At 53.0% G+C, this 12463-nt stretch overlaps 2 protein-coding genes across 5 annotated transcripts in view; both read left to right on the top strand.

Moving 5' to 3' along the window:
• LOC127931535 (nascent polypeptide-associated complex subunit alpha, muscle-specific form-like) overlaps positions 1 to 12463 on the top strand; it is a 208498-nt gene that overhangs the window by 79289 nt on the left and 116746 nt on the right. The gene's annotated exons all lie outside the window — the stretch shown is intronic.
• The window catches only part of LOC118381502 (2-aminomuconic semialdehyde dehydrogenase), a 30962-nt gene that overhangs the window by 12840 nt on the left and 5659 nt on the right, over positions 1 to 12463 (top strand). The window contains exons 3-6 of one of the 2 annotated variants that reach the window (XM_052524601.1): positions 1059 to 1253; positions 1894 to 2043; positions 4328 to 4584; positions 6766 to 6927. In XM_052524601.1, the coding sequence (XP_052380561.1) occupies positions 1059 to 1253; positions 1894 to 2043; positions 4328 to 4584; positions 6766 to 6927 (764 nt within the window). The remainder of the gene's footprint in view (positions 1 to 1058; positions 1254 to 1893; positions 2044 to 4327; positions 4585 to 6765; positions 6928 to 12463) is intronic. The other variant, XM_052524602.1, reaches the window with a different exon arrangement.

Below are 12463 nucleotides of genomic sequence, written 5' to 3'. Positions count from 1 at the left end.
CTCCCGTGTGTCTGTCTGTGTTCCAGGTAAAACCGTTTCCTCCCGTATGTCTGTCTGTGTTCCAGGTAAAACCGTTTCCTCCCGTATGTCTGTCTGTGTTCCAGGTAAAACCGTTTCCTCCCGTGTGTCTGTCTGTGTTCCAGGTAAAACCGTTTCCTCCTGTGTATCTGTCTGTGTTCCAGGTAAAACCGTTTCCTCCCGTGTGTCTGTCTGTGTTCCAGGTAAAACAGTTTCCTCCTGTATGTCTGTCTGTGTTCCAGGTAAAACCGTTTCCTCCCGTGTGTCTGTCTGTGTTCCAGGTAAAACCGTTTCCTCCTGTATGTCTGTCTGTGTTCCAGGTAAAACCGTTTCCTCCCGTGTGTCTGTCTGTGTTCCAGGTAAAACCGTTTCCTCCTGTATGTCTGTCTGTGTTCCAGGTAAAACCGTTTCCTCCCGTGTGTCTGTCTGTGTTCCAGGTCAAACCGTTTCCTCCCGTGTGTCTGTCTGTGTTCCAGGTCAAACAGTTTCCTCCCGTATTTCTGTCTGTGTTCCAGGTAAAACAGTTTCCTCCTGTGTATCTGTATTACTGTGTTCCAGGTAAAACAGTTTCATCCTGTGTATCTGTATTAATGTGTTCCAGGTAAAACCGTTTCCTCCCGTGTGTCTGTCTGTGTTCCAGGTAAAACCGTTTCCTCCTGTATGTCTGTCTGTGTTCCAGGTAAAACCGTTTCCTCCCATATTTCTGTCTGTGTTCCAGGTAAAACAGTTTCCTCCTGTATGTCTGTCTGTGTTCCAGGTAAAACCGTTTCCTCCCGTGTGTCTGTCTGTGTTCCAGGTAAAACAGTTTCCTCCTGTATGTCTGTCTGTGTTCCAGGTAAAACCGTTTCCTCCTGTGTATCTGTCTGTGTTCCAGGTCAAACAGTTTCCTCCTGTGTATCTGTATTAATGTGTTCCAGGTAAACCAGTTTCCTCCTGCGACTGTATTACTGTGTTCCAGGTAAAACCGTTTCCTCCTGTATGTCTGTCTGTGTTCCAGGTAAAACAGATTCCTCCTGTGTATCTGTATTAATGTGTTCCAGGTAAAACCGTTTCCTCCCGTGTGTCTGTCTGTGTTCCAGGTAAAACCGTAATGTTCGCCCGTACGGTGGATGTCCCGCGGGCGGTCGATAACTTCAGGTTCTTTTCCTCTTCTGTTCTCCACCACACCACCGACTGTACTACCATGGACCATCTGGGCTGTGTCAACTACACTGTCCGTAGTCCTGTGGGAGTGGGTGAGTCCTAGCTGTCTGTGGTGGGGGGTCTGTGTGTTGGGGGGGGTCTGTGTGTGTCTCTTCTGTTCTCCACCACACCACCGACTGTACTACCATGGACCATCTGGGCTGTGTCAACTACACTGTCCGTAGTCCTGTGGGAGTGGGTGAGTCCTAGCTGTCTGGTGTGGGGGGGTCTGTGTGTTGGGGGGGGTCTGTGTGTGTCTCTTCTGGTGTGGGGGGGGGTCTGTGTGTGTGTGTGTTTGGGGGCCTGTGTGTGTGTGTGTGTGTGTGTGTGGGGGGTCTGTGTGTGTGTGGGGGGTCTGTGTGTTTGGGGGTCTGTGTGTGTGTGTGGGGGGTCTGTGTGTGTGTGTGGGGGGGGGGGGGAGGTGTCTGTGTGTTGGGGGAGGTCTGATGTGAGCCTTGATGAACTAAAAGCTTGAACTAAAGTTATAAAGCTGTCTCCAGGCTCAGACACACCAATAGTGATTGACTCAGACACACCAATAGTGATTGACTCAGACATTACGTTACCATAGAGTCCTGGTTAACAGTAGTGCACTATATAGGGGATAGGGTACCATTTGAGACACAGATAGAGAGTGAAGGTCTCTACTATGGTGGTTTTATTAACTGACCAACTGATTGTGTGTGTGTGTAGCTGGTCTGATCAGTCCCTGGAACCTGCCTCTATACCTGCTCACCTGGAAGATCGCTCCGGCTGTTGCTACGGGCAACACGGTGGTTGCTAAGCCCAGCGAGATGACCTCGGTAACCGCCTGGATGATGTGCAAACTACTGGAGGAGGCTGGTAGGACTACGCTACCCACAATGCAACACACCTCACTTCATTACAACTCATCAGCAATGACACTGGTGAAAAACTAGACTGGTGAAAGCAAACTCCTCTTTCTCTCCCCATTTTTCTCTCTCTTTTCCATCCCTTCTCCTCCTCTCCTCCTCTCCTCTCCTCCTCTCCTCTTCTTCTCTTCTTCTCTTCTCCTCTTCTCTTCTCCTCCTCTCCTCCTCTCCTCCTCTCCTCTCCTCCTCTCCTCTTCTTCTCTTCTTCTATTCTCCTCTTCTCTTCTCCTCCTCTCCTCCTCTCCTCTTCTCCTCTCCTCTTCTTCTCCTCTTCTCCTCTCCTCCTCTTCTCCTCTTCTCCTCCTCTCCTCTCCTCTTCTCCTCTTCTCTTCTCCTCTTCTCCTCTCCTCTCCTCTTCTCCTCTCCTCCTCTTCTCCTCTCCTCTTCTCCTCTCCTCTTCTCCTCCTCTCCTCTTCTCCTCTCCTCCTCTTCTCTTCTCCTCTCCTCCTCTCCTCTTCTCCTCCTCTCCTCTCCTCTTCTCCTCTCCTCTTCTTCTCCTCTTCTCCTCCTCTTCTCCTCCTCCTCTTCTCCTCTTCTTCTCGTCTCCTCTCCTCTTCTCCTCCTCTCCTCTTCTCCTCTCCTCCTCTTCTCCTCTTCTCCTCCTCTTCTCCTCCTCCTCTTCTCCTCTTCTTCTCGTCTCCTCTCCTCTTCTCCTCCTCTCCTCTTCTCCTCTCCTCCTCTTCTCCTCTTCTCCCCCTCCTCTCCTCCTCTTCTCCTCTTCTTCTCGTCTCCTCTCCTCTTCTCCTCTTCTCCTCTTCTCCTCTCCTCCTCTTCTCCTCTCCTCTTCTCCTCTCCTCTTCTCCTCCTCTCCTCTTCTCCTCTCCTCCTCTTCTCTTCTCCTCTCCTCCTCTCCTCTTCTCCTCCTCTCCTCTCCTCTTCTCCTCCTCTTCTCCTCTTCTCCTCTCCTCCTCTTCTCCTCCTCCTCTCCTCCTCTTCTCCTCTCCTCTTCTCCTCTTCTCCTCTTCTCCTCTCCTCTTCTTCTCCTCTTCTCCTCTTCTCCTCCTCTCCTCCTCTTCTCCTCTCCTCTTCTCCTCTCCTCCTCTTCTCCTCTTCTCCTCCTCTCCTCTCCTCTTCTCCTCTTCTCTTCTCCTCTTCTCCTCTCCTCTCCTCTTCTCCTCTCCTCCTCTTCTCCTCTCCTCTTCTCCTCCTCTCCTCTTCTCCTCTCCTCCTCTTCTCTTCTCCTCTCCTCCTCTCCTCTTCTCCTCCTCTCCTCTCCTCTTCTCCTCCTCTCCTCTCCTCTTCTCCTCTCCTCTTCTCCTCCTCTTCTCCTCTCCTCCTCTCCTCTTCTCCTCCTCTCCTCTCCTCTTCTCCTCCTCTCCTCTCCTCTTCTCCTCTCCTCTTCTTCTCCTCTTCTCCTCCTCTTCTCCTCTTCTTCTCGTCTCCTCTCCTCTTCTCCTCCTCTCCTCTTCTCCTCCTCTCCTCTCCTCTTCTTCTCCTCTTCTCCTCCTCTTCTCCTCTCCTCCTCTCCTCTTCTCCTCCTCTCCTCTCCTCTTCTCCTCCTCTCCTCTCCTCTTCTCCTCTCCTCTTCTTCTCCTCTTCTCCTCCTCTTCTCCTCTCCTCCTCTCCTCTTCTCCTCCTCTCCTCTCCTCTTCTCCTCCTCTCCTCTCCTCTTCTCCTCTCCTCTTCTTCTCCTCTTCTCCTCCTCTTCTCCTCTTCTTCTCGTCTCCTCTCCTCTTCTCCTCCTCTCCTCTCCTCTTCTCCTCTCCTCTTCTTCTCCTCTTCTCCTCCTCTTCTCCTCTTCTTCTCGTCTCCTCTCCTCTTCTCCTCCTCTCCTCTTCTCCTCCTCTCCTCTCCTCTTCTTCTCCTCTTCTCCTCTCCTCCTCTTCTCCTCTCCTCCTCTCCTCCTCTCCTCTCCTCCTCTTCTCCTCTCCTCCTCTTCTCCTCTCCTCTCCTCTTCTCCTCCTCTCCTCCTCTCCTCTCCCTCTTCTCCTCTCCTCTCCTCTCCTCCTCTCCTCTCCTCCTCTTCTCCTCTCCTCTTCTCCTCTCCTCTTCTCCTCCTCTCCTCTTCTCCTCTCCTCCTCTTCTCTTCTCCTCTCCTCCTCTCCTCTTCTCCTCCTCTCCTCTCCTCTTCTCCTCTCCTCTTCTCCTCCTCTCCTCCTCCTCCTCTCCTCCTCTTCTCCTCTTCTTCTCGTCTCCTCTCCTCTTCTCCTCCTCCTCTCCTCTTCTTCTCCTCTTCTCCTCCTCTTCTCCTCTTCTCCTCCGCTCCTCCTCTTCTCCCCTCCCTCTCCCCCCAGGGTTTCCTCCGGGTGTGGTCAACATGGTGTTCGGCACCGGCCCGCGGGCGGGCGACGCTCTCGTGGGCCACCCTGACGTCCCATTGGTCAGTTTCACGGGCTCCACGGCGACAGCCCAGCGGATCACAGAGCGCTCGGCTCCGTTCTGTAAGAAGCTGAGCCTGGAGCTGGGTGGGAAGAACCCCGCCATCGTCTTCTCAGACGCTGACCTAGACCAAGCTGTCACCACCACCGTACGATCCTCCTTCTCCAATCAGGTGAGAGTAAGACTCAGGACGGGTCAATAGAGTGAGAGAGGCACTCAGGATGGGCCAATAGGGTAAGAGGGGTACTCAGGATGGGGTAAGAGAGGCACTCAGGATGAGCCAATAGGGTATAAGGGGGACTCAGGATGGGCCAATAGGGTAAGAGAGGGACTCAGGATGGGCCAATAGGGTAAGAGGGGTACTCAGGATGGGCCAATAGGGTAAGAGGGGGACTCAGGATGAGCCAATAGGGTAAGAGGGGTACTCAGGATGGGCCAATAGGGTAAGAGAGGGACTCAGGATGAGCCAAAAGTGTAAGAGGGGGACTCAGGTGAGCCAATAGGGTAAGAGGGGTACTCAGGGTGAGCCAATAGGGTAAGAGGGGTACTCAGGATGGGCCAATAGGGTAAGAGAGGGACTCAGGATGAGCCAATAGGGTAAGAGGGGTACTCAGGATGGGCCAATAGGGTAAGAGAGGGACACAGGATGAGCCAATAGGGTAAGAGGGGACTCAGGGTGAGCCAATAGGGTAAGAGGGGGACAGGGGTGAGCCAATAGGGTAAGAGGGGGACTCAGGGTGAGCCAATAGGGTAAGAGGGGGCTCAGGGTGAGCCAATAGGGTAAGAGGGGTACTCAGGATGGGCCAATAGGGTAGGAGAGGGACTCAGGATGAGCCAATAGGGTAAGAGGGGGACTCAGGGTGAGCCAATAGGGTAAGAGGGGGGACTCAGGGTGAGCCAATAGGGTAAGAGGGGACTCAGGATGAGCCAATAGGGTAAGAGGGGTACTCAGGGTGAGCCAATAGGGTAAGAGGGGTACTCAGGATGGGCCAATAGGGTAAGAGAGGGACTCAGGATGAGCCAATAGGGTAAGAGGGGTACTCAGCAGGGCCAATAGGGTAAGAGAGGGACACAGGATGAGCCAATAGGGTAAGAGGGGGACTCAGGATGAGCCAACAGGGTAAGAGGGGGACTCAGGGTGAGCCAATAGGGTAAGAGGGGGACTCAGGGTGAGCCAATAGGGTAAGAGGGGGACTCAGGATGGGCCAATAGGGTAAGAGAGGGACTCAGGATGAGCCAATAGGGTAAGAGGGGTACTCAGGAGGGCCAATAGGGTAAGAGAGGGACTCAGGATGAGCCAATAGGGTAAGAGGGGGACTCAGGATGAGCCAATAGGGTAAGAGGGGGACTCAGGGTGAGCCAATAGGGTAAGAGGGGGACTCAGGATGAGCCAATAGGGTAAGAGGGGGACTCAGGGTGAGCCAATAGGGTAAGAGGGGGACTCAGGATGAGCCAATAGGGTAAGAGGGGGACTCAGGGTGAGCCAATAGGGTAAGAGGGGGACTATAGTGCGAGAGCATCATCAGAATTTGTTCTTAAAACTGACTTGCCTAGTTAAATAAAGGTACAAAATAAAAGTCTGACCAATCGTGGAATATTGAGTTTGCAGTTGAGTGAGATGATGCAACATTATAGAATGCTTAGATAAAATAAATGCATTGGTAGAAGTGTCATGTTCTCTATCATGTAGAATGAGGAATCATATCGGCTGTGTTCATGACCGTTTTATACATGAAACTCTTCTGATTGACCCTCTATAACAGGGTCAATCAGTCCTTCTGTAGCTCAGTTGGTAGAGCATGGCGCTTGTAACGCCAGGGTAGTGGGTTCGATCCCGGGACCACCCATGCGTAGAATGTATGCACACATGACTGTAAGTCGCTTTGGATAAAAGCGTCTGCTAAATGGCATATATTAACAGACGTTGTAAGTTCATGTGTTGGCCACATGGTGGTGACATTTCTCACATTTTTGGTAGCTGAAAGTAAGGTGACCTATTTCCTCCTCCTCTTCCTCCTCCTTCCTCCTCCTCCTCATCCTCCTCATCCTCCTCTTCCTCCCCCTCTTCATCCTCTTCCTTTTCCTCCTCTTCCTCCCCCTCTTCCTCCTCTTCCTCCCCCACCTCTTCCTCCCCCTCTTCCTCCTCCATCCTCCTCATCCTCTTCCTCCTCCTCATCATCTTCCTCCCCCTCTTCATCCTCTTCCTCCTCCTCTTCCTCCTCCTCTTCCTCCTCTTCCTCCTCTTCTTCCTCCTCTTCTTCCTCCTCCTCTTCCTCCCCCTCTTCCCCCTCCTCCTCCTCCTCCCCCTCTTCCTCCTCCTCCTCTTCCTCCTCCTCTTCCTCCTCCTCACCAGGGTGAGATCTGTCTGTGCACCAGTAGGATCTACGTAGAGAGGAGTATTTACCCAGAGTTCCTGAAGAGGTTTGTGGCGGCCGCGCGGGAATGGAAGACCGGTGCGCCCTCCGACCCCGACAACAATAACGGAGCTCTGGTCAGCAGGGAACACCTGGAGAAGGTATGACGTTACATAATACACAGGGTATTAACAGTGTTTCCCCTTTTGGGTTTAGTTTAAGATGGAGGACCAAACCTCTCTGCCAGTAGCAGCTAGTTGTCCGTTTTCCTCTCCCCACTTCAGTCCTGGCAGAAGTTCTTTGCTAAGAAACATTTCTGTTTCTCTTTTGACCATTTTACTTTAAAAGAATCACAGTAATGTAGTTCATTATTACCCAGAAATGATTTGACATTGAGAAGGAAAAAACAGCTGGCATTGGACCTAAAAGCTCATTTAAAACTAATTTAAAACTAATTTAAAACTAATTTAAAACTAATTTAAAACTAATTTCCTGCAATTCCAAAGTGACTTTTAAAAGTGAACATTCTGTTAATTCTGTTATCCAAATAATGTTGTTGACTCATCCTTTACTCGTATTTGTGGCCAAAGCATAAATTAAAGAACAAAAATACTTATATATTATATATATATTTATATTATTATATATTATTATATTATTATATATTATTATATTATTATATATTACTTACAAGATTGAGGTGGGATTGTTGAAGTATCTCAAACAGACCGTTTTGAAAAATGCTGTCTATTTCCTAGAGTATGATGTCATACTTCTGAGGAGGATGAGCTGGCCAATCAGCGGTCTAGAGGAGGATGAGCTGGCCAATCAGTGGTCTAGAGGAGGATGAGCTGGCCAATCAGTGGTCTAGAGGAGGATGAGCTGGCCAATCAGCGGTCTAGAGGAGGATGAGCTGGCCAATCAGTGGTCTAGAGGAGGATGAGCTGGCCAATCAGTGGTCTAGAGGAGGATGAGCTGGCCAATCAGTGGTCTAGAGGAGGATGAGCTGGCCAATCAGTGGTCTAGAGGAGGATGAGCTGGCCAATCAGCGGTCTAGAGGAGGATGAGCTGGCCAATCAGCGGTCTAAAGGATGATGAGCTGGCCAATCAGCGGTCTAAAGGATGATGAGCTGGCCAATCAGCGGTCTAAAGGAGGATGAGCTGGCCAATCAGCGGTCTAAAGGATGATGAGCTGGCCAATCAGCGGTCTAGAGGAGGATGAGCTGGCCAATCAGCGGTCTAGAGGAGGATGAGCTGGCCAATCAGTGGTCTAGAGGAGGATGAGCTGGCCAATCAGTGGTCTAGAGGAGGATGAGCTGGCCAATCAGTGGTCTAGAGGAGGATGAGCTGGCCAATCAGTGGTCTAGAGGAGGATGAGCTGGCCAATCAGCGGTCTAGAGGAGGATGAGCTGGCCAATCAGTGGTCTAGAGGAGGATGAGCTGGCCAATCAGCGGTCTAGAGGAGGATGAGCTGGCCAATCAGCGGTCTAGAGGAGGATGAGCTGGACAATCAGCGGTCTAGAGGAGGATGAGCTGGCCAATCAGCGGTCTAGAGGAGGATGAGCTGGCCAATCAGTGGTCTAGAGGAGGATGAGCTGGCCAATCAGCGGTCTAGAGGAGGATGAGCTGGCCAATCAGCGGTCTAGAGGAGGATGAGCTGGCCAATCAGCGGTCTAGAGGAGGATGAGCTGGCCAATCAGTGGTCTAGAGGAGGATGAGCTGGCCAATCAGTGGTCTAGAGGAGGATGAGCTGGCCAATCAGTGGTCTAGAGGAGGATGAGCTGGCCAATCAGTGGTCTAGAGGAGGATGAGCTGGCCAATCAGTGGTCTAGAGGAGGATGAGCTGGCCAATCAGTGGTCTAGAGGAGGATGAGCTGGCCAATCAGTGGTCTAGAGGAGGATGAGCTGGCCAATCAGTGGTCTAGAGGAGGATGAGCTGGCCAATCAGTGGTCTAGAGGAGGATGAGCTGGCCAATCAGTGGTCTAGAGGAGGATGAGCTGGCCAATCAGTGGTCTAGAGGAGGATGAGCTGGCCAATCAGTGGTCTAGAGGAGGATGAGCTGGCCAATCAGTGGTCTAGAGGAGGATGAGCTGGCCAATCAGTGGTCTAGAGGAGGATGAGCTGGCCAATCAGTGGTCTAGAGGAGGATGAGCTGGCCAATCAGTGGTCTAGAGGAGGATGAGCTGGCCAATCAGTGGTCTAGAGGAGGATGAGCTGGCCAATCAGTGGTCTAGAGGAGGATGAGCTGGCCAATCAGTGGTCTAGAGGAGGATGAGCTGGCCAATCAGTGGTCTAGAGGAGGATGAGCTGGCCAATCAGTGGTCTAGAGGAGGATGAGCTGGCCAATCAGCGGTCTAGAGGAGGATGAGCTGGCCAATCAGTGGTCTAGAGGAGGATGAGCTGGCCAATCAGTGGTCTAGAGGAGGATGAGCTGGCCAATCAGCGGTCTAGAGGAGGATGAGCTGGCCAATCAGTGGTCTAGAGGAGGATGAGCTGGCCAATCAGTGGTCTAGAGGAGGATGAGCTGGCCAATCAGCGGTCTAGAGGGGGATGAGCTGGCCAATCAGCGGTCTAGAGGAGGATGAGCTGGCCAATCAGCGGTCTAGAGGAGGATGAGCTGGCCAATCAGTGGTCTAGAGGAGGATGAGCTGGCCAATCAGTGGTCTAGAGGAGGATGAGCTGGCCAATCAGTGGTCTAGAGGAGGATGAGCTGGCCAATCAGTGGTCTAGAAGAGGATGAGCTGGCCAATCAGTGGTCTAGAGGAGGATGAGCTGGCCAATCAGTGGTCTAGAGGAGGATGAGCTGGCCAATCAGTGGTCTAGAGGAGGATGAGCTGGCCAATCACTGGTCTAGAGGAGGATGAGCTGGCCAATCAGCGGTCTAGAGGAGGATGAGCTGGCCAATCAGCGGTCTAGAGGAGGATGAGCTGGCCAATCAGTGGTCTAGAGGAGGATGAGCTGGCCAATCAGCGGTCTAGAGGGGAATGAGCTGGCCAATCAGTCGTCTAGAGGGGAATGAGCTGGCCAATCAGTGGTCTAGAGGAGGATGAGCTGGCCAATCAGCGGTCTAGAGGAGGATGAGCTGGCCAATCAGCGGTCTAGAGGAGGATGAGCTGGCCAATCAGCGGTCGAGAGGAGGATGAGCTGGCCAATCAGTGGTCTAGAGGAGGATGAGCTGGCCAATCAGTGGTCTAGAGGAGGATGAGCTGGCCAATCAGTGGTCTAGAGGAGGATGAGCTGGCCAATCAGCGGTCTAGAGGGGAATGAGCTGGCCAATCAGTGGTCTAGAGGGGGATGAGCTGGCCAATCAGTGGTCTAGAGGGGAATGAGCTGGCCAATCAGTGGTCTAGAGGGGGATGAGCTGGCCAATCAGTGGTCTAGAGGAGGATGAGCTGCCCAATCAGCGGTCTAGAGGGGGGAATGAGCTGGCCAATCAGTGGTCTAGAGGGGAATGAGCTGGCCAATCAGTGGTCTAGAGGAGGATGAGCTGCCCAATCAGCGGTCTAGAGGGGAATGAGCTGGCCAATCAGTGGTCGAGAGGAGGATGAGCTGGCCAATCAGTGGTCTAGAGGGGAATGAGCTGCCCAATCAGCGGTCTAGAGGGGAATGAGCTGGCCAATCAGTGGTCTAGAGGGGAATGAGCTGGCCAATCAGTGGTCGAGAGGAGGATGAGCTGGCCAATCAGTGGTCTAGAGGGGAATGAGCTGGCCAATCAGCGGTCTAGAGGGGAATGAGCTGGCCAATCAGCGGTCTAGAGGGGAATGAGCTGGCCAATCAGTGGTCTAGAGGGGAATGAGCTGGCCAATCAGCGGTCTAGAGGGGAATGAGCTGGCCAATCAGCGGTCTAGAGGAGGATGAGCTGGCCAATCAGTGGTCTAGAGGAGGATGAGCTGGCCAATCAGTGGTCTAGAGGAGGATGAGCTGGCCAATCAGCGGTCTAGAGGAGGATGAGCTGGCCAATCAGTGGTCTAGAGGAGGATGAGCTGGCCAATCAGCGGTCTAGAGGGGAATGAGCTGGCCAATCAGTGGTCTAGAGGAGGATGAGCTGGCCAATCAGCGGTCTAGAGGGGAATGAGCTGGCCAATCAGTGGTCTAGAGGGGATGAGCTGGCCAATCAGTGGTCTAGAGGGGAATGAGCTGGCCAATCAGTGGTCTAGAGGGGGATGAGCTGGCCAATCAGTGGTCTAGAGGAGGATGAGCTGCCCAATCAGCGGTCTAGAGGGGAATGAGCTGGCCAATCAGTGGTCTAGAGGGGAATGAGCTGGCCAATCAGTGGTCTAGAGGGGAGGATGAGCTGCCCAATCAGCGGTCTAGAGGGGAATGAGCTGGCCAATCAGTGGTCGAGAGGAGGATGAGCTGGCCAATCAGTGGTCTAGAGGGGAATGAGCTGCCCAATCAGCGGTCTAGAGGGGAATGAGCTGGCCAATCAGTGGTCTAGAGGGGAATGAGCTGGCCAATCAGTGGTCGAGAGGAGGATGAGCTGGCCAATCAGTGGTCTAGAGGGGAATGAGCTGGCCAATCAGCGGTCTAGAGGCGAATGAGCTGGCCAATCAGCGGTCTAGAGGGGAATGAGCTGGCCAATCAGTGGTCTAGAGGGGAATGAGCTGGCCAATCAGCGGTCTAGAGGGGAATGAGCTGGCCAATCAGCGGTCTAGAGGAGGATGAGCTGGCCAATCAGTGGTCTAGAGGAGGATGAGCTGGCCAATCAGTGGTCTAGAGGAGGATGAGCTGGCCAATCAGCGGTCTAGAGGAGGATGAGCTGGCCAATCAGTGGTCTAGAGGAGGATGAGCTGGCCAATCAGCGGTCTAGAGGGAATGAGCTGGCCAATCAGTGGTCTAGAGGAGGATGAGCTGGCCAATCAGCGGTCTAGAGGGAATGAGCTGGCCAATCAGTGGTCTAGAGGGGGATGAGCTGGCCAATCAGTGGTCTAGAGGGGGATGAGCTGGCCAATCAGTGGTCTAGAGGGGAATGAGCTGGCCAATCAGTGGTCTAGAGGGGGATGAGCTGGCCAATCAGCGGTCTAGAGGGGAATGAGCTGGCCAATCAGTGGTCTAGAGGGGAATGAGCTGGCCAATCAGTGGTCTAGAGGAGGATGAGCTGGCCAATCAGTGGTCTAGAGGAGGATGAGCTGGCCAATCAGTGGTCTAGAGGGGAATGAGCTGGCCAATCAGTGGTCTAGAGGGGGATGAGCTGGACTATCAGTGGTCTAGAGGGAATGAGCTGGCCAATCAGTGGTCTAGAGGGGGATGAGCTGGCCAATCAGTGGTCTAGAGGAGGATGAGCTGGCCAATCAGCGGTCTAGAGGGGAATGAGCTGGCCAATCAGTGGTCTAGAGGGGGAATGAGCTGGCCAATCAGTGGTCTAGAGGAGGATGAGCTGGCCAATCAGTGGTCTAGAGGAGGATGAGCTGGCCAATCAGTGGTCTAGAGGGGAATGAGCTGGCCAATCAGTGGTCTAGAGGGGATGAGCTGGACTATCAGCGGTCTAGAGGGGAATGAGCTGGCCAATCAGCGGTCTAGAGGGGGATGAGCTGGCCAATCAGTGGTCTAGAGGGGAATGAGCTTGCCAATCAGCGGTCTAGAGGAGGATGAGCTGGCCAATCAGCGGTCTAGAGGGGAATGAGCTGGCCAATCAGTCGTCTAGAGGGGAATGAGCTGGCCAATCAGTGGTCTAGAGGAGGATGAGCTGGCCAATC

Source organism: Oncorhynchus keta, chromosome 8, assembly GCF_023373465.1.
Source record: "Oncorhynchus keta strain PuntledgeMale-10-30-2019 chromosome 8, Oket_V2, whole genome shotgun sequence".
NCBI classification, from domain to species: Eukaryota; Metazoa; Chordata; class Actinopteri; order Salmoniformes; family Salmonidae; genus Oncorhynchus; species Oncorhynchus keta.
This window is presented reverse-complemented; position numbering and strand designations above follow the sequence as displayed.